Below are 20,618 nucleotides of genomic sequence, written 5' to 3' on the forward strand. Positions count from 1 at the left end.
GGGGGGGGTGAACCGGAAGTTATCGCCGAGGGTTTACCCCCTCGCGGGCGCGTTAACCCGGAAGCACGTGTTAGTACGGCCACGTGCTCCACACTGCGGCTCCACACCGCGACTCCACGTAGCTCCACGTCTGACTCCACGTAGCTCCACGTCTTCCCTGCTCTCCCCCCCCGTGGCTCCCCTCGGCTCCTGTTCGCGGCTCCGGTTCCGCGCAGCGCTCCGCCGTCATGAAGTTCAACTTCAGGGTTCGTTCCATCGCGAGCGGTGCACGGAGCGCGGTCTCCATTGCTCTGTCGGCCCGTCTCGTCCTTCTCGTCCTCAGGCTCTCTCCTCTGGCGTCTTCTCCTCTTCGCCCCGTCTCACGAGAGAGGATTTGGAGGCGCACTCAGTCGGTCTCTGCAGAGGGGCAGCTGCATTTAGATGATTTGGCTGCTATAAAATGTCCACGTGATGATGAGCCACTTTCTTGAGCTATTATTTGCGGCCAGGTCGCTTCTGAAAAAGAAGCTAATAGCTCAGTGAGCTTTACCTGGTAAAATGTAAAAAAATATTTTATCTAAATAATTTTAAGTGATTTGGTTACCTTTACTATTCTTCGATCTCCTATCGTGTGTTTGTACTGTTGTCACGTCCTGATCCGCCCCTACTGGACACGTGAAAAGGAGCTTGAAAGCTCGTCGGATTCTCCTCCTGCAGTATATATTCTGATTTTGCCTCAATACGGACTGCACTGTGTGATTGTGACTTGGGAGTTGTAGCCTTGTAATTATCACCACCGTCATAATCAACAGCAGTAGATTCACGTTCAGTAACCAGGTGAGAAATTAAAAGACACCCGGATAATCGTCTCATTTTGAATTGTAACCCGGGTCGCTAAAACTAGAAATAGCAACGACGTTAAAGTACAGCAACCATTGCTCACGCTCGTGCGACTTCAAAGTCCACTTTGCATGTTGCAACAGCTGACTTCATCGCTTCGTCGTCGCGTGAGTTATCCTCGGAATGTTCCCTCCTTGAGCTGCGACTCCGTCGTCCGTCTTGGCCGCCAGCCCACGACCCCGTCTGCAGTGTTGTCCTGTTCAAACCCGTCAACATGACTTGTCCAGGCTGCATTTGTTCTCTCATCCACATGCGCATCTCTCTGCCTCCGTGTAACTTTCAAAGCAGCACCAATCATTGGCACGAAATCGGCTCTCTCGTTTTCTTGCGAATCTCAGTATGTTCAGGAACCAAATGCCAATGTCGAGGTCTGCTGCTCGCCTCGACCAGAGCGAGGGCTTCAGCAGAGAGAGAGCGGCATGTGTAGTCTTGCTGTTCCTCCTTCGTTGAAGGAGCCCAGAGCACAGTGGTGTAATGTATGGCCATAGTTAGGGCTGCGTGAACATCTCGGCGAAATGCACCCATTACTGTTTACACACGCGCATTAAAATGTCTCAATCATGGAATGCTTCATCAACCATTCTGCCACGATTATGTGGTGGATGTGTAATTAAAATGCTCTTCCGATATAAAAAAAAAAACTAAATTGAAAACTAATTTCTTTAGAACTGCTCTTTGTGTTTAGTTGTCTTTCCCCGCACCTCCAACATACATACAACACGACTATATTGAACTCAACTGTTTTATTTTACCAGCTAAGACTCACTGAGCGATATAGCTCTTGTTTTTCAGAAGTGACCTGCCCACAAATGATAGCTCAGCCAAGTTGCTTATCACGTGGAAATGTATAGCAGCCAAATTCTAAATGTCGAGGGAAAACCCGGAAAATTCGGAGAAAAATCAACGCGATCACGGAGAGAACGAACACGCAAACTCCAAATATACAGGCATTGTGAGGGTCGGGATCGAACCCACGACCTCCTCCATACCAAGCGAGAGAGATGACATCTCCTAGCCACCGCGGCAATGCGCGCGAGCGTGAGCGTCGTCGGTGAGCGAGTGTCTGCTAAGGTTGGTGCCTGTGCCTTTGCTCCGCAGTTTTCGAACCTGCTGGGCACTGTGTACCGTCGCGGAAACCTCGCCTTCTCTCCCGATGGCAACAGCGTGGTCAGCCCCGTGGGGAACCGCATCACGCTCTTCGACCTCAAAAAGTGAGTGCCGCCACGTGGGCAGCGATGCCTGCTCTCGGTGTTACAAGGGTTTAGCGTCACACTCCAAGCCATGTCCCGAGAGGGCTCTTGTTGTTTACAAGCGGTCTGCCAGTTCGCCAGCATTCATTTAAGCGATACCCTGACTCCTGACGAGACACAGAAGGTCGAATTGGGTCATGCGTTGTCTCGTGGTGAACCAGTGCTGATGAATTTATAACCTAAAGTGTTTAGCAAAGCTCACCCATCATCATTGTTACATTTACAGTGTGTATTTTCCAGCGTTGCAATCTTCATGGAGTTTCACATTGCTTCATTTCAGGCAATGGGTGGAGACCACCTTGCGCTATGTGTTTCCTACTCATTATTTAAAATGATGAATGTGTTTGTGTTTCTCCACAACGGTGGTGGAAAGCGGTTGTGCAATGGTTGGCGCTCTGCGCTACGAACCCAGCAACCTGAGTTTGATTTCAACTGATGGTCACCAACACCAGTGACGAGTATCAGAACTGGTCCTGGGCCTCTCCTTGGTCGACTCGGCCTCAAATGAGTACCTGGTGCAGTGCGTAAACATCGCCAGTGGGGAGACGAAGGTTTTTGGGGGTGGTACTGGCCACCACCCCTTGTGTGCCCCTGTACCAGTCTTCATAGGTACTCACTATCAGCACTTGCCCCAACAGGCTGTTAACGCTACACGGGTGATCTTTGTCTTTGTGTGTGTACGCAACAGTAACAAGTCGGAGACCCTGCCTGTGGCGACAAGGGTCAACATCAGCTGTGTGGGCCTCTCTCGAGACATGAGCCTGGCCATCCTCATCGACGAAGGTGCGGCCTTCCCACAGCGTCCCCGCTCTGCGAGCCGTGCTCGTTAACATCCGCCCTTCGTGTGATTATAAGCTGCTTGCCCCGAGATATTAACTCTTTCCCGTTCCGAGACGACTGCAGGATGGGTGTCCCGTTCACCTCTGAATCTCGGGAAACGCGCAAGCGGCTCATTGTAGCATTGTTTTTAAAGACGCCGTTACTCACGGCAGAGAATCGTAGCGACACGACCGCCGCACTCTACGACAGCCGGCGCCAAACTGTGCCACACGCCCTCCCGCGTGGCCTTGGGGGGAGCCTCGGTACCGATAAAGTTATTGTATTTTAGTTTTCTACCGGTGTCGGAAGAAAAACTAATCGAAAGAAAATCCGATGATATACACCACCACGTACGCTTTTGCCGAGCTTATTGTTGCCTCTTGAGAATGCGAGCGTTGATGCCGTGGGGGGGGGGTGGGGTCCCTGTTGCAGAGGGTGCCGCGGTGCTCGTGAGCATGATCGGCAAGTCGGTGCTGCACCACTTCCACTTCAACAAGCCGGTGCACAGCATCAAGTTCTCTCCGGACGGGCGGTGAGTTGCCACCAACACCCCCCCCACTCCACCTCGTCGGGGAAGCTGACCCCCCTCGTGGGAGGTCGCGGGGTTATAAGAAGGCTCAGTGGGCCTTACCTCGTAAAATAAAAAATAGTTTGTGATTTTGTGACTCCTATCAAACGCCGATTTTGCAGGAAGTTTGTCGTGACCAAAGACAAGGTGGCGATGCTTTATCACGCTCCCGGCCTCGTGCGGGAGTTCAACCCATTCGTGCTGGACAAAACCTTCTTTGGGCCGTACGACGAGACCACGTGCATCGACTGGACGGACGATTCCAGGTGAGCTCACGGCCCGGCGTTGCGCGCACCGCCCATCGCTACCGTGCGTGCGCTTCCGTGTTCGCTCCGCACGATGCTGGGTGCTGCCTGGAGATCTACTGGACAGCTGTGAAGAAGAGCTTTATAGCTCATCGGATTCCTCCAAGACAGCGTTGTTCATTGAAGGCCCCGCGGGCCACTGGCAGCCCCTGGTGGCCTTAAGTAGTGGTCGTGGTGGTAGTCGTAGCGCGAGAAGGCCGACGCGGTGGGCGACTGCCCGCGCCAGCGAGTGAGATCTGGCGCGCGATCTCGCGTGGTTTCGGTCGCGAGAGCCTCTCTCCGTCTTTGTGACAGCACCACGCGCGTCTCCACCCCCCCCCCCCAGGTGCTTCTCGGTGGGCAGCAAGGACATGTCCACGTGGGTGTTTGGAGTCGAACGCTGGCAGAATCTGGTCTTCTACGCCCTCGGGGGCCACAGGGACGCCATCGTCGCGTGCTTCTTCAGGCAGAACTCCCTCGACGTACGTGCGCGCCTCCCTTGGCTCGCTTGCGGCGGGCGGAGAGGGGGAGGGCACCCCCCAGGTGTGGGGTGGTGCGGCTGACGGACGGCTCGTGGGCGGGCGGTCAGCCTGGTGGGTGGTGCCAGCCCCGCGGCCTGCACTCGGGCATCGCTGGGTCGCTGCTCGTGCCGTTTGATTCGTGCCGTTGTCCATCGGCTCGGCCGTGACAGTGACGTGTGGGCGCCAGCGGAGTCTCGTGGCAAGGAGCCCCCCACCTGGGTTCAATCCGAACCCCCGGGCACCTTTCTGCGTGGAGTTTGGGTGTTCTACCCCCTGTTGTGAATGGGCGGTTTCCTCCCATAGCCACAAGAAAACAAAACCACATACAACGTAGCAACATCCTAACGCTGAACAAATACCTGCAAATTACTGAATTGGGATTACAATGTGATTACATATTTGGCAGGACCCTCCTAAAATACAATCTTGAGACGATATAGAAACGACTGGGCTATCGCAAATTATAGCTCAACGAAATGGCTTACCACGTGGACATTTATAGCAGTCAAATACTCTAAATGCACGTTGATTATAAGCGTGGAGGGAAAAACCGGAGGACCTGGAGAAAAATTAACGCGTCCACAAGGAGAGCACGCAAACTCCGAATATTCAGCAGGTGTCAAGATAGGGATCGAACCCACGACCTCTGATATACCAGGCGAGGAAGGTAACATCTCGCCACCGCTGCGCCCTACTAGGCGAGGCTTTGCTGGATAAACTGTTGAGAGAGAGGGAGAGCGCGCGTGCTCCTGTGTTGGCGTGTTCACGTGTTCGTGTGTTGGCGCTTTCTCAGATTTACACGCTGAGTCGGGATGCCGCGCTGTGCGTGTGGGAGTGCGACACTCCGCTGACGGGCCTCAGGCCTCGGGTCACGAAGGCCCCGGAGGAGGCGGCGGCGGAGGAGGAGGAGCGGGAAGTTCCCTGCGGCGACGGCGAGGGGGAGAAGGCCGGCGAAGTGATTCACGGGAAAGTGGAGACGGAAGTTGCCCAATACAAGGTCCACTACAAACAGAAGTTCAAGTGAGTGGCGAGTGACGCGCAAGTTGTGGCTGTGAGTTGTTGTTGTTGTGTGCAAGTGTGACGAGCTGTGGTGTTGAGTTGTGAGTGTGGTGGTTGCAAAGAAGCGAACGCGGCTGTCGTCCGGCATTGTCGCGTGACGGCACCGCGCGATGTGGAGCAACGGTCGAGCACGGAAGCAGTTTCACAGATCCCCTCGTAATCGTGCTTGTGCACCAGAAAGGCAGCCGAGTGGGGAATTAAACCCAGGCCCTTCCTGCTGTGAGGCACGAGCGTTGTCACTTTGCCGCCAGACCAATCGACTCGTTGCCTCCACAGAGAGAGCAGACTGTGTTCCAGGTGCGCAGTGGCGAGATGTTAACTACCTCGCCTGCTATGCAGGTGGTCGTGGGTTCGATCCCGACCCTGACGCCTGCTGTATATGTGGAGTTTGCGTCTATCTCTCTTGCCGTGGTGGTCGCGATTTTCCCCCTCCACGTTTAGAATCAACATCGCACGTTTAGAGTATTCGGCTGCTATACATTTCTAGACGACGATAAGCCGCTTCGTTAAACCATTATTTGTGATGGCCAGGTCGCTCTAAAAAATATCTGCATAGATCAGTGGGCCTCATCTGGTCAAAATACAAGTTTAGTTGAGTTAGTTTAGTTCGCTAGTTTTAGCTGAGGCGAGTTGAGTTAGGTGACGCTGTCTTTCCGACAGACCTGTTCTTCACGTGAGGACGGATGCTTGCGTTGTGGCCGAAACGTCGTGAGAATTGTATTTTATTATGTTTTATTTTTATTATTTTATAATTTCCCTTCTACGTGACTTTGCCGAAAGAAACAAGAAGATGAATACCTGCAGTCATGAAAGCTTTAAATCGAAATTTAGGTGAGGTAGTTGAGTTATTTTAGTTGAGTGTGTCCGTCAGCATCGCTGAAGTGGTGGTGGCACCTCGTCCCTGCAGGTACTTCTTCAACAAAGACGGAGACTTCAACTGCCTCACCGCCGCCGACTACCACAAGGCCACGCAGATCCTCGTCTCGGCCTTCGCCTCCGGAGTGTTCCACATCCACGAGCTGCCGGACTTCAACCTCATCCACTCTCTCAGGTGAGACATCGGCCTCTCGACATCTTTAAGATCACCTGGTGGTGGATTTTTCTCCGGGTCCTCTGGTTTTTCCCTCCACATAATCAGCATGCCTTCAGGAGTATCTGGCTGCTGTAAATTTCCACATGATGATAAGCCACTTGATTGAGCTGTCATTTGTGGCCAGGTCACTTTTGCAAAAGAGCTACACAGCTCAGTGGGCCTTACTTGGGAAAATATAATAAATAGTCTCAAGACTTTTCTTTGTGGAGGGTCCTGCCAATTACATTTGCAGTAGGGGTAGGCGACGCTGTAAAATAAAAAGTTGTACATTTTGTGGTTTGGCTCTCCAACACACCGGTGTGTTGTACGAGTGACGAATTGGCACGTTCTGTTTACGTGACAACCCTTACTAGTTGGCTGTGTCGGGTGGTGGCGGGTTTAACGACACATTTATATATTTACGCGATCTAACCCAAAATAAACTGTTACTGATGATATTGGTCGCGAGCGCCTCCTACTCCGCGCTGCACTGCGTCTAGTTTAGTTTACCTTGCCGCCCCGGCAGGGTTGGGAGTCTCACACACTTCCGTGATCCGCCAACCCTCACGTCCCAGTGCGATGAATGTTGGCTGCGCCACGAACGCCGGGGCGCAGCGACGCTGCGTGCTCGCACGACGCGCGACCATCGCGCGCTTCGCGTGCGTGCCAGATGAATCGGTGTTGAAACGTTTTTGGGATGACCGCAGCGCGAACCCTTCCCGTGTAAATTCTCTCCCTTTTCCTGCAGCATTTCGGACCAATCGATCTCGTCGGTTTGCATCAACAACACGGGCGACTGGATCGCTTTTGGCTGTACAGGTGAGTCGGTGTTCGCTGTCCTTGCGGCACTGCTGCCATCTGGCTTCGTAGATCTCCTCCTCCTCTCGTCCTCTTCGTTCCCAATCTTCTCTCTGTCCCTCCTCCTCCTCCCTGTGCCCAGCCCCCGTGTTCGGTCCTTCTCCCTCCTTGCAGCCCTCCACTGGAATCAACTTCCCCTGCACATTGAACAGCACTGCACCATAGACTCAGCACTGCTACCCATAGACTCAGCACTGCTACCCATAGACTCAGCACTGCTACCCATAGACTCAGCACTGCTACCCATAGACTCAGCACTGTTACCCATAGACTCAACACTGCCCATAGACTCAGCACTGCACCATAGACTCAACACTGCCCAGAGACTCAACACTGCCCCAGTACATTACGCAGTCCCCCTCCTTAACCTCCTCCTGTTTCTCTGTTAAGGCCTCGCCTCTTCTCCATCACCCCTCCACTGCTTCCCGTCCCTCCCCTGTCGCCCTTCCGTGATCCCCACGTGCCCCTCTGCTGCTGTCACTCGTTCCTCAACCTTTGTTGCAGCACGCCCCTGCTGCCAACTACGTCATTCCACTCTGTGTGTCACCATTTTGCATGGTGTTGGCCACCCACCCCCTTGTGTGCCACTGTGCCAGCCTTCATAGGTGTTCCTCGCTAACAGCACTTGCTACCCAAAGTCTGTTAAAACTAAACTATAAAACTATTGTTTTCTTTTACCAGTTAAGGCCCACTCAGCTATACAGCTCTTGTTCAGAAGCAACCTGGCCACAAATGATAGCTCAACGAAGTTGCTTATCACGTGAACATTTTAGCAGCCAAATACTCTAAACGCATGATGTCTATTCTAAATGTGGAGGGAAAAGCCGCAGGACTCAGAGAAAAATTCACGACCCAGGAGAAAAATCCATCGTCAGGGTCGGGATTAAATCCTCCTGTATATCAGGCGAGGTAGTTAACATTTCTTGAGAACGGCTTTGTGTTTAGTTTGTTGTCCTTTTACTAGTACAGTTGGCTACGTATGGTATTGTAAAGCTCTCTGAAAAGGGCACTATTTCAATCTGAAATAGAATAGAAGTTCAACATACGTACGTTTCTCCACCGTGTTCAAAGCTGTACGGGGTTGGGGGGATGTTTGTTGTTGTTTTGCTGCGGTGCAGGCTACGGGCAGCTGTTGGTGTGGGAATGGCAGAGCGAGTCGTACGTCATGAAGCAGCAGGGCCACTACAACAGCATGGCGTGCGTGAGCTACTCGCCCGATGGGCAGCACATGGCGACGGGCGGAGATGATGGCAAGGTGACGCTTCCGCTCCGTTTGGTTTGCCACAGTGGCACCGGGTTACGTTCAGGGGGGGGTGACGGAGGGTGGGGGAGGAGGGTGGGGTGGTGGAGGGAGGGGGGCGTTCCTGAGAAAGGTGCATCGACGATTATCGAGACGGCGTAAATCAGTGATAAACAAAGATGCCGCCGGAGAGTCAGAATCAGGATATGTGTTTGGACTTTTGGGCAAGGCAGCAAAACAACAGCAAGAGCCATCCCAGACCACAGCAAGACAACACACAGCAGCAGGGGCACCATCGGCCCCATTGCGAACGTTGGGCAGTCCCCTCCTGAAAATACTTCTTGAGACTCGGAGTGAGATTCTCCTTGGTAAACAAGAAGAATAATTCATTATTTTATTTTAGGTAAATTAATAAGGTAAGGCCCACTGAGCTATCTATGTAGCTCTTTTTAGAAGCGACCTGGCTGTCACAAATGATAGCTCAACGAGAAGTGGCTTAAAACGTGAAATATTATAGCAGCCAAATACTCTTAACGCGTGATGTTGATTCTAAATGTGGAGGGAAAAACCAGAAGACCCGGAGAAAAATCCACACGACCACGGGAGGGGAGAGAAACGCAAACTCTAAATATACAACAGGCGTCAAGATTGAACCCATGACCTCCTGTATACCAGGTAAAGTAGTTAACATCTCCTAGCCACCATAATGATAATTATAAAATCCTATAATAATAATATGATAACGTGAGGTTGGCGGCGGTGGTGGTGTGTGCGTGCTGCAGGTGAAGTTGTGGAACACCAGCAGCGGCTTCTGCTTCGTCACCTTCAGCGACCACAGCAGCTCCATCACGGGCGTCACCTTCACCAGCACCGGCTTCGTGGTGCTCTCCGCCTCCCTGGATGGCACCGTCCGAGCCTTCGACCTGCACAGGTGGCGCAAGTTCCACATTCCCATGGCCGGACGCGAGACTTAAACTAAACTAAATTTTTATTTTACCAGCTAAAACCCACTGGGCTGTTTAGCTCTTTTTTCAGACCTGGCCACAAATGATAGCTCAACGAAATGGCTTGTCATAACGTGGACATTTCTATCGCCAGCCAAATATGCTCAACGCACATAAATTCTAAATGTGGAGGGGAAAAACCGGAGGACCCAGAGAAAAATCCTCACAACCACCACGGGGAGAGAAGGGGAGAGAGAATACCAGACTCCAGATATACAGCAGCATCATCAGGGTCGGGATGGAGACCACGAGCTCCTGCATACCAAGCGAGGTCGTTAACACCTCGCCGGCCCGGCGTCCCACAGGTACCGCAACTTCCGGACGTTCACGTCGCCGCGTCCGGCGCAGTTCTGCAGCGTGGCGGTGGACTCGAGCGGGGAGGTGGTGTGCGCCGGATCCTCCGACCACTTCGAGGTCTACGTGTGGTCCATGCAGACGGGACGTCTGCTGGAGGTTTGTGTCCGCTCGCCACTCCCTGCCACCGTGGGTGCCTGGGACGCAGGATCCACCGTTAACGCGCGGCACTCGCCCCAGAGGTCTGTCGAGGCTACACGGGGGGGTCTCTTTGTCTTTGTCTCGCGTGCAGGTGCTGGCCGGTCACGAGGGGCCGGTGAGTGGCCTCAGCTTCAGCCCCGGGCAGGCCCTGCTGGCGAGCTGCTCGTGGGACCGCACGGTGCGCGTCTGGGACGTGTTCGAGAACAAGGGCAACCGGGAGACCATCCAGCTCAACTCGGACGGTACCGCTCGCCTTACCGCCCCCACCCGCCTCAACGCTCCACTCACCGCCCCGCTCACTACGCCGCTCACTATTGCCCTCAATGCCCCCGCTCGCCGCTCCTCGCATAGTCACGGTCAGGATCAAGCCCACGACCGCCTGTATACCAGGCGAGGGAGATAACATCTCCTAGCCACTGATCGAGTCGACTGACCAAAGACCACGACGCTTCCGGGTTGACCCTGTGGCTGGTGGTCTTCCTGCTGCGTGTACGTGCGTACGTCGAACATCTTTCGCACCGTACGTAGCCAACCGTGCTAATTGGAGGTACGGCGGCGGCAGTGCCAGCCGGTAGGCGCTTGACGTTTAACTGCGCGCCGCTGTGCCTGCCACCGCAGCCCTGGCCGTGGTGTTCCGGCCGGACGGCAAGCAGATCGCCGTCGCCACGCTGGACGGCCACATCTCGTTTTGGGATCCGCACCAGGCCACGCAGACCGGCTCCATCGAGGGGCGCCACGACCTGGCCATGGGGCGCCGGGACCTCGACCTCGTCACCGCCAAGCACACCGCCAAGGGGAAGTGAGTCGCAAATAAAACTTGCTATTTGTTACGGTTTTTTACCAGGGGAGGCAGGCCCACTTGAGCTACTGAATAGCTCTTTTTCAGAAGCGACCCGGCCATCACTAATGATAGCTCTACTAATTGGCTTATCGTCGCGTGGAAATGTATAGCAGCCAAATACTCTCAACTGACGCCGATTTTAAATGTGGAGGGAGAAACCGGAGTACCCGGAGAAAAATCCACGTGACCACGGGGAGAACGTGCAAAATCTAAATATACAGGTGTCGGGATGGGGATCGAAGCCACTACCTCCTGTATACCAGGCGAAGTAGTTAACATCTCTTCAGCAGACTTGAGCAGGCCAGGCGCCGATACACCAGCCACACAGGGGCAGCTGCCACCAGGAGGGGGTTGCCCCTTTGTGACGTGTCAATGACGCGGGTCAAGGGCCGGGAGACGCTGCCGCCGCTCCAGGTACACTCGGCGTTGCAGGTACGTCCACCTCAGCGCGGCGTTCCTGTCGCCCCAGGTCTTTCACCACGCTGTGCTACTCGGCCGACGGGGAGTGCATCCTGGCTGGAGGACGCTCCAAGTTTGTCTGCATCTACAACATCCAGGAACAAATCCTCATCAAGAAGTTTGAGATCTCCTGCAACCACTCCCTGGATGCTATGGAGGTGAGAGCCGTCGTCGCATGCTCCCCTCCGTACGCGCTTTATGGTGTCGTGTTGGCGGTGCGGTGGTAATGCTCATGCTGCCTTGCAGCAAGAAAGTCCTGGGTTCGATCCCCTAATCACGGTGCCTTTTTGCGTGGAGTTGGTACGTTTTGCACCTGTTCTGCATGGTGGAGAAATGTTAACTACCTCACCTGGTATACAGGTCGTGGGTTTAAGCCCCTCTATATTTGGAGTGCATGTTCTCCATGTGATTGTGTGGATCTTTACTTCTACATTTAGAATCGACTTGTGTTTCGAGTATTTGGCTGCTATAAATTTCCACACTATGATAAGCCACTTGGTTGAGCTATCAATTGTAACCAGGTCGCTTCTGAAAAAGAGCTCAGTGTGCCTTAGCTGGTCAAATTAAAAGTTTTGTTTGAATGGGAAGTAAAATAATTGGCAGAGCACCAATGAGGGATGTTATAAATGTGACCGGGCATCTTGACGTAACGACTTGTGTGTTGGTGTACAGCAATTCCTGGACCGACGGAAGATGACGGAGTTTGGAAGCCTGGCGCTGATCGATGAGGGTGTGGGGGATGAGGAGGGAACAGCCATCAGCCTTCCCGGCGTTCGACGAGGTAACTTCGACAACGCACCTCCCTCCTGCGAGTCCGCGTGCGTTGAGCGGTCCTCCAGCGGGCGTCCCGTTCACAACGTTTCTAGGACTGCCGGTTTTGCTTTTACCCGTTTTCTTTGTAATATAAACGTTGAGATGCGTGGTTTCAAGGTGCAAGCTTGTTGCCGTTTTGCTGCACCGTACAACGCGGCCCAGCATAGCGTCGACGCCTGCACAGCCGCGTCATGGTTTCATTCGTGTGGTGGTGGAGGGTTATGCCACACAACACTTGGCCAAATTCTAAACAGGATGGGAATATGTATTTATATTGGGGGAGCCCGATGTGCTGTGAAGCTCTGTTTCACGTCTCGTTAACGTGAGCCAACCCCAAAAAAAAGTTGTGAGCAAGCCGGTACATTTACGTGTGCGTAGTTTGGTGATGACCCCACGTTGACCCTTCCAAGCATGGTCGTGATGCCAGCATGCCAGTCGAGCCGACTGGACATCACTCAGCCGCGCGCGTCGCTGAGCGCCGAGTGGCCCCTACGCTGGTGTTAGTGGGGCATGGGGCGCGTCCACAGTTCTAGTCTTGGACGGCCCTGGCGGTGTGCGTGTCGTGCCCTTTGACGCGTCCTTTGTCCCTCGTGCCCCCAGGAGACATGAGCAGCCGGCACTTCAAGCCGGAGGTGCGCGTTACATCCCTGCAGTTCGCCCCCACAGGTCCAACACAACGTTCCCCTCCTTTTGAAACCACACAAACACATGGTGCCTGCTTTGACGCTGGCCAAGCATTCCAAATGTGGGACTCCCAACAAAAGTCTTCAGACTTAAACTGGCCATCCCATGTAATCAAATAATAATGCATTTGTACACATTGTGCTGTGAAGGTGGCACTGCCCACAAGGCTGGCTATCTGTTCAGCGCAGCGTTCTTTGTATGTTGACCGATGGCACTTATGGAATATAATTGTACAAAAACTTTACTGTTCTACAATTCCATAAATGTGTGCAATTGTACCCACTAAAGATTATTCTCAACCACTTGGTCTACAACACTGGGTCCTGTCTCACTCACTGCTGGCAGCCAGCCTCCTGCACTGCACTTGACGACCTAAAAAGCGTAGATAACCTGGCAACAAGCAATGCTTGCATGTTCTGTGTGTGTCGGACTTTCGTTGCCTATTTACTAAAATCGGAGGTGTGGTGGAAGGACAACTAACTAATCAAATCCTAACAGCAGTTTGAAAAGAAATTAGTTTCTTTTTTCCAGTTTAGATAGGCACAGCACAACACAATGCTCATTGTGATTGCCATGGGCTGCGCAGGGCAGGGATGGGCTGCCACGACGACGGAGGGGCTGCTGGTCTACTCCCTCGACAGGGGGCTCGTGTTTGACCCCTTTGACCTGGACGTGGACGTGACGCCGCAGTCCGTGCGCAAGGCGCTCTCTGCCGGGAACTTCTCCACCGCGCTCATCCTCAGCTTCCGCCTCAATGAGAAGCAGGTCATCCAGGAGGTGCTGGAGAGCATCCCCCACTCGCACAGTGAGTGACCGCTCCTCGCACCCACAGCACGATGGGTCCCCGCGCTCCCCTGGAGTGAAGGGTCCTTGCACTCCCAGCTGGGTAGTGGAGTTCCGGCAGTCTGATGCTAGACCACCAGGCGTTTGTGCATTGTAACACCGTGCCTGCACGCTCTCCCATTCCTCTCCAGTCGAGATTGTCAGCAGGTCCCTCGCAGAAGTCTACGTGCTCAAGACCTTGGATTTTGTTGCCGTCATGCTGGAGTCATCTTGCCACCTCCACTTCTACCTCCTGTGGGCACACCAGCTGCTGCTGCTGCACGGGCCGTCACTCAAGGCTCGGTGAGAGGACACCCCTCCATGGCAGGCCCCAGGGTGGCAGCAATCAAGTGTATGAGCGGATGAGCCAGCAGTGTTAAACCGTTTCTTTAGAATTGTCCTCCAAGCTAAGAAGCTCTTGAATCTGGTTTTATCAACACAATAAACAGCGTTTGCAACAGGTCGCATACAAATTAATAGAATACATACAGCAATGAAAGTCAAATAAAAAACGTACAATATATTACTTAATGATTTAATTATTTAACTAAAGTAAACATTAAGATTAGAGAAACATATTGCAAAATAGTGCATTTAGAGAGGAATAAAATTGGACACAATTGTAAAACAAGAAAAAGAAATGCCTTTGGTAAAATAGTTTTCCTGTGCAAACAAATTGAAAGTAACACTAGTAACCATCACAATCACCATGACATTGCAAACATTACAACAGGACTCCTATATAGAATAATAATAATAAACGATTCGTATATCGCCTTGCTTCAGTAGTGGCAGATTGTCAGGAATGCACTTGAAGTGATTTCAGAGGATTGAGTGAAGGTAGTGACTGTAAATCAAGTTGTGGTGATATTGTTCTAGAAACGAGGGGCGGCCACTGAGAATGCCTGTTTACCAAAACCTGTTTGTACCATGGAACATTCAACAAAAACAATGACGAGCTCCTCTGGTGAGGTCTGGCATCCTGTGGTGTCAAGTGTTGAATTGGTCTTCCCCACTTTTGGAATGTGTTTGTTCTGCAGCTAAGAATACATGGGACCCAACTGGGTATTGACCCAAACATGCCAATGCTGAAACATTACCTGCATCATCTTTGGGATGCCACAAAGCAGCAACAAAAACATTGCACCCCCCCACCCCCCCTACTGAGAACCACTGGGCAGGACCCTCCTCAAAAGGAGTCTTTGGCGAGGCCTCTCCTAGGTAAACGAGCAATGTGGAGATGCATCAGCGTTATTAAATCAACCTTGCCATTAATCTAGATTTGAAGTTTTCGTGACTGCAGGGATCCATACTCTTTGGTTCTTTCGGTAAAGTCGCGTAGGTAGAAAATCAAATAAATTTATTCCTACGTGACTCTACCGAAAGAACCAAAGACTATGGAACCTTACCATTGTCTCCATTTTCTAGAGTATCTGCTTTCAGCCAAAGTCCCTCACCTTTGCTTTGAAGAGTGTGCCTATTGTATGCTTGTGATTATTACTTAGAAGCAATGCAGGGTAGCCAGTCACCTTGCAACGCAGATGCCCGCTCACTATGTGGATTGCTGCCCACTATGTGGATGGCTGCTCTGGCACCATCTGGATGCCCTCACTCAATGGCGCGTTGCCGTGGCGTCTTGTTCCCTCCACTGGCAGCTCCGCGTCCATCCTGCCGCTGATCCGGAACCTCCAGCGCAGCACCCAGAAGCGCCATGATGAAGTCGCCAAGCTGTGAGATTCCCCCACAGCGCCTGGACACACACGGCCCAACCGCACGATTCATACCACCCCTGGCCTACTGCTATCAAATGACATGATGGGATCTTTAAATGGTGCACCGTGAACGAGACATCTTGTCCTGCGTTTCAGGGTTAATATACCTGCAGTCGTAACATCTTAGTCACGCACATTACACACAAAGTGCTCGCCACAAATAAACAGCAATACTTTACACATTTCGCCGAAGAGCATAAGCCATCACACGAACTGCGGTCACCGCATTGCGCGCTTTCAGATGCACTTCTGTGGCCATTTGGAGAATTATTCCTTCCCAAAATAGGAAGCCATTGGAACCATGCACGTGTAAAATGTAGATTGAACTCTCATTTCTTTAGAATTGCTTTTGGCGTTTAGTTTGTCGTCCTTAACCCTCAACTCCAATTAGCACGGTTGGCTACATAATGCATATGCACAGGGCTGCCCACCAGTTTCTAAACCAAGAACTACTCCAGAAAGCTGCAGACTTGCCCTACATTAGGCGATCTTGTTGGTCGACACACCCTTGGGAGGTGGTGGGATGCCGTGTAAATGTCTGTTTATGGGGAGTGGCCGTGGAGCTGTTAGCACGCTGCACCACGAACCCCGACGACCTGAGTTCTATTCCTGCTCACAGCCAACACCAATGACGAGTATCTGAACCGATCATGGGCCCCCTCCCCTTGGTCAACTCAGCAGTGTGTAAACATCACCACCAGGGAGACAAAGGCAGCCAGGCATGTCCATCGGATTTCTACCCACCCCTTTGTGCGCAGTGCCGAGCTTATATCCTTACTAACAGCACTTTCCCCACAAGTCTGTTAAGCCTCCGGGGGGGGGATCTTTGTATTGCAGGTGCGACTGGAACATGTACAACATGCGCTACGTCCTCGCACTGGCCCAGCAGACTCCCGAGACGCCGGACGGAGGAGTGGCAGAAGAGGACTTGGACGAGAATGAACTCTTGAGCGATCTCATGATTTAGGACTTCACCCGTGGCACAAAACCGGCACCCACATTTGTGGTGTACCTTGCCATGCTCGCTTAAAGAGGTGGCGATGGACCTTTGCTCACATCGTGCCCTAGCCGACGCGTGTCGGGTGAAGAGATCTGCATGGGAGGTGACAAACACGCAAAGATCCAGGGCTTCCAGCGATTGTTGTGGTCACTTCCTGGAACTCTAAAAGAACTCAAGGCCCACCGAGCTATGTAGCTCTTTTTCAAAAGCGACCTGGCCACCAATCGTAGCTCAACTAAGTGGCAGCTTATGACATGGAAGTATATAGCAGCCAAATAATGGAAATTCACGTGGATTCTAAAATGGAGGTAAAAAACTGGAGGACCTGAAGAAAAATCCAAGCGACCACGGGGAGAGAGACATGCCAACTCCGAATATACAGCAGGCGTCAGGGTTGGGATGGAACCCACGACCTCCGGCATGCCAGGCAAGGGCGTTAACATCCAAACCTCACCATGCTCCATTTAGTAGCAAACAAAACATGGCGTCTAGTTGCTGCATTCAAATGGTGAAGATTGTTTCAATAATTATTTGTGCGTCGTTGAATGCCTGTTTACAAATCGGCCTAGGTCTTATCAAAACTGCAGTATAATATAGTTCAATATAATACTTGTAGCAGATCTATGCACAAATCAATTCCTGCCACCTGAGAAACAAGATGCCAATCCACAGACGGGTGGCAAACCTAAAATGTGTAACTGTAAAGGATGTTTTTTTTTCAATAAAAGTATTGTTCAGGACTCGATTTCAAATTCGTTGCCAGAATGTGTGTCATTTATGAACACTGCCGGGGGGTTTTGGGGGGGGGCAGCAATTGATGCAGTGTTGCGTGCACCCAGTAACGGTGTGGCTCCTCTGCATGGGGCATTGGGGCAGCACTACACTCAAATAGATCCTTTAAAACAGAAGTTTGTTCCCGAACTTTGACATGAACGAGCAGTCCACACATTCTTTGGACGCGACTGTCGCTCCCAATAGCCAGCCAGCAAGACTCGTGTTGGATATACAGATTAATCCCCTCCTTGCAAAAACGTTCGGTTTACGAAATTTCACGTAAAAAGCAACTGACAAATTACGGGACACTTTTCTATTCACGACATCGAATTTCAACGAAATTTCACTGCGGCCACACGCCGTGAGATAAATCACGTGGGAGGCCACGTGGGAGGCCGCGTCATCTTCCTCCCGCGACAGCGTCACGGTGTCCCTGCAGCAGCAGCACCTCCACATCGCCTCTCCACTCAATCCAATGCGCAGAAAATCTTTTAGCGCGTTCCCCGAAAAGGTTACCGTTAGTTTTATAAATTGTATTCTTGGTTCTTTCGGTAAAGTCACTTTACCGAAAGAACCAAGAATATGAATCCCTGCAGTCACGAAAGCTTTAAATCAAAATTGTTAAATTGTGTTAACGTTCCTATTATTTTTGTCTTGTAAAAACACAGGTGTATATGTGTAGGTTAGTAGAGATGGCCGTTCGCAATACATCCCCGATTCTCTTTTAGAATGAAATGGTTAAAGCCGTTCCGATTTACGATTTTCCTTTTTAAGAATCGTCAAGTCGAGGGATGCCCGTAGCATCGTGCAACATCGTAACGCGTTTGCGTGCGATCCACGTTTGGGACGGGGGACGTGACGTCAGCACGCACCCAACTCAATACTGAGAATCACGTGACGTCATCACGCACGTGTGCGCGATGACGTCACAGCACGATAATCGACTGAAAGTGACGCTACGCGTGGTTCCGATTAGAGCGGAATTCGACGCAAAGGAGATCTCGGCTCGTCATTGCTACAAAGACCTCCCCGTATCGCCCTTTTTATCACAGAATGTTGGGGGCAAGTGCTGTTAGCGAGCGCCTATTAAGGCCGGCAGCATGCCAAGACGGGGGGGGGTGGGGGGATGGGTGGCGAGCACCACGCCCGGCCGCCTCGTCTCCGCAACGCTGAAGTCTAAACATCGCACGGGGTCCTCGTTTAAATCAAAGTGGAACCCAGCAGCAGCAGCTCAGCTGGTGGCCCCTGGGGGGTTCCCACTCGGGGTGCCCGCCTCACACGTGACACGGCCACTGGTGGGACCACGTGGTGGCAGCCCCGTTCAGGTGAAATGAAGTCAAACTCTCACATTAACGACGATTAAATGGTCGCAGAGTTGCTGCTCAAGCAAAAACGTGACAATTACATTTGAAGTCACCCCAACAGAATAAGAACGGTATACACAGATTAATATTAGATTATTAAAAAAATACATCTTTAGCCCCGATTTTAAAAAACGCGACACACTTTCCGTTCCGAACGATATTCATCAACATCATCGCCGTGACGCTCTGCTGATTATCGCGTAACCTCTGCTGCCGGTTTCCTAACGTATTGATTGTAACATAATAACACAAGTCAAGATAATAAATCCATCTCACCATCTCCCTGTGTTGCCTGTGACCGACCACCCACCCCGCGGTCTCCCTGGCCTCTTGCAGCAGGAGGGCCTCATGGAGGAGGGCCTCTCCCCCTGGGGGTTGACTACAGGTCTGAGGGCTTTGGCTTCACAATTGAGATCGGCTCCTGATGGCCTCACGGCGGGGACGTGTGGCACGATCGTTATTGATCGTTATTGATCATTATTGATTGGTCATGCGTATTGGGATTGGTTGCACAACCGGTTTGCGAATCTCCCATTGTGGGCGGGGACGTGTGGCATGATCGTTATTGATCATTATTGATTGGTCATGCGTATTGGGATTGGTTGCACAACCGGTTTGCGAATCTCCCATTGTGGGCGGGGACGTGTGGCATGATCGTTATTGATCATTATTGATTGGTCATGCGTATTGGGATTGGTTGCACAACCGGTTTGCGAATCTCCCATTGTGCTGTAGACCAGAGACTGAGAATCACGAGGCGGCGGTATTTTATATCAAGAGTCCCATTGGGCTCGGATGTCTTTTATTTTGGCGATGGCGACTCGTCCGGCAGACATCAAAGCATTCCAAAATAATACATGTAAACAAACGTAAATATTAAAAAATAATTGCACTTTAAACGTTCGTAATTTGAATGTTTTAAATAGCTTAATCGAGCTGTGTATTGTATGTTAATCGTCTCCGCCACCTCGAGCTGAGATTAGTATCCGTAATACCGGTTTCTAGGTGCTGTTAATCTCATCAGTGATTGCTTAAAGTGTTAAATTAATATAAATTAATATGCAATATGTTGCATAGAAATGACGCGGGGTTTGAACCCGCGACACCATATCCCGCAGTCCCAACTCCCAACCGCTCACCACTCAGCTGAGGAAGTAGTGACGTCACGCCGGTTTTCCCGCTAAAGTATCTGAACGATGAGGTCATTGGTACGTTATTGATTTGGTTGTATTGGGTTATTATATACTCTGTAGAACATCGAACTCTATGCTTTACAAACTTCACTTTTTCGTAATTAATTGCGCAACATTTATCAATTTTATTTATTTCACTCTACGCTGCGAGTGCTCGATCGATGACGTCATTGGAGGGTGGAGCTAAAGGCGACTCCCATGATGCCGTGCGTCAATTACATTATTTAGACGCGCGAAAGATGAACATTTAAATAATTTATTCACCTTTACTCCGTTATTATTTTCAGGTATAAAATAACAAATAACGATAATGCTGTTCTACATAATTGAGGTGTGTTTATATTTAAAAGCAGCAACAATGCAGCTCCGATAGTGAAAGTGAAGTTTGTAAGAAAATAAATTAAACACAAAACGAATGCCACGCGGAATTGTGGGATACAATTTGGACTGCGCGCGTCATCGCTGACGTCGGCGCGCGCGATCTTCAGCATCATCAGCAGCAGCAGCATCATCAGCAGCAAGCGATCGTCAAAGTATCTCGCCCCTCGCTCCCCTGCCAACGATAACAACTCCACATCGCTCCGTCCGCCGCGTGTGCGCCAGCTGCCCACGACGGCCGTGGCGCGTCTCGCGGGGTGCCTTGGTGGCAGTGCCCGAGCGAGATGTTGACGACCTCTGCCGCGCTGCAGGCGCAAGTGGGTTCGGGCGAGAGGCCCACCGAAAGTCGGTTTCGAATGTTGGAAAATGGCCTCTTTCGGCATAGTTTCGGTTTCGGTCGAAAGTTAAAAAAATGTAAATTTTTAACTTTCGGTCTGGTTTCGTTTTCGGCCGAAACCAGCAATTAAGT

General features: G+C 51.5%; 1 protein-coding gene and 1 long non-coding RNA gene across 2 annotated transcripts; one reads left to right on the top strand and one right to left on the bottom strand.

Moving 5' to 3' along the window:
* Window positions 1-30: 30 nt before the first annotated feature.
* Window positions 31-17,185, top strand: LOC144722747 (periodic tryptophan protein 2 homolog). Its single transcript, XM_078601118.1, has 21 exons — window positions 31-245; window positions 1,978-2,090; window positions 2,818-2,912; window positions 3,381-3,480; window positions 3,639-3,782; window positions 4,147-4,282; window positions 5,115-5,341; window positions 6,288-6,431; window positions 7,201-7,271; window positions 8,429-8,565; window positions 9,333-9,481; window positions 9,860-10,007; window positions 10,141-10,291; window positions 10,668-10,848; window positions 11,360-11,507; window positions 12,022-12,130; window positions 12,763-12,828; window positions 13,433-13,651; window positions 13,821-13,971; window positions 15,324-15,398; window positions 16,278-17,185. The coding sequence occupies exons 1-21, from the start codon at window positions 228-230 to the stop codon at window positions 16,405-16,407; spliced, it is 2,712 nt and encodes a 903-aa protein (XP_078457244.1). The 5' UTR covers window positions 31-227; the 3' UTR covers window positions 16,408-17,185.
* Window positions 12,425-19,173, bottom strand: LOC144722784 (uncharacterized). Its single transcript, XR_013586094.1, has 3 exons — window positions 18,855-19,173; window positions 15,198-15,418; window positions 12,425-14,092 (listed from the first exon to the last, which is right to left on the bottom strand). It is a non-coding gene; the product is annotated as an uncharacterized LOC144722784 (long non-coding RNA).
* Window positions 19,174-20,618: the final 1,445 nt, after the last annotated feature.

This window comes from Lampetra planeri, chromosome 1 (assembly GCF_965212315.1).
Source record: "Lampetra planeri chromosome 1, kcLamPlan1.2.h2, whole genome shotgun sequence".
In the NCBI taxonomy this organism is placed as follows: Eukaryota; Metazoa; Chordata; class Hyperoartia; order Petromyzontiformes; family Petromyzontidae; genus Lampetra; species Lampetra planeri.

Coding starts and splice junctions, on each gene's coding strand:
- LOC144722747 (XM_078601118.1), top strand. Junction 11,508..12,021: donor ACTCCCTGGATGCTATGGAG/GTGAGAGCCGTC, acceptor GTTGGTGTACAG/CAATTCCTGGACCGACGGAA. Junction 12,131..12,762: donor CCTTCCCGGCGTTCGACGAG/GTAACTTCGACA, acceptor TCGTGCCCCCAG/GAGACATGAGCAGCCGGCAC.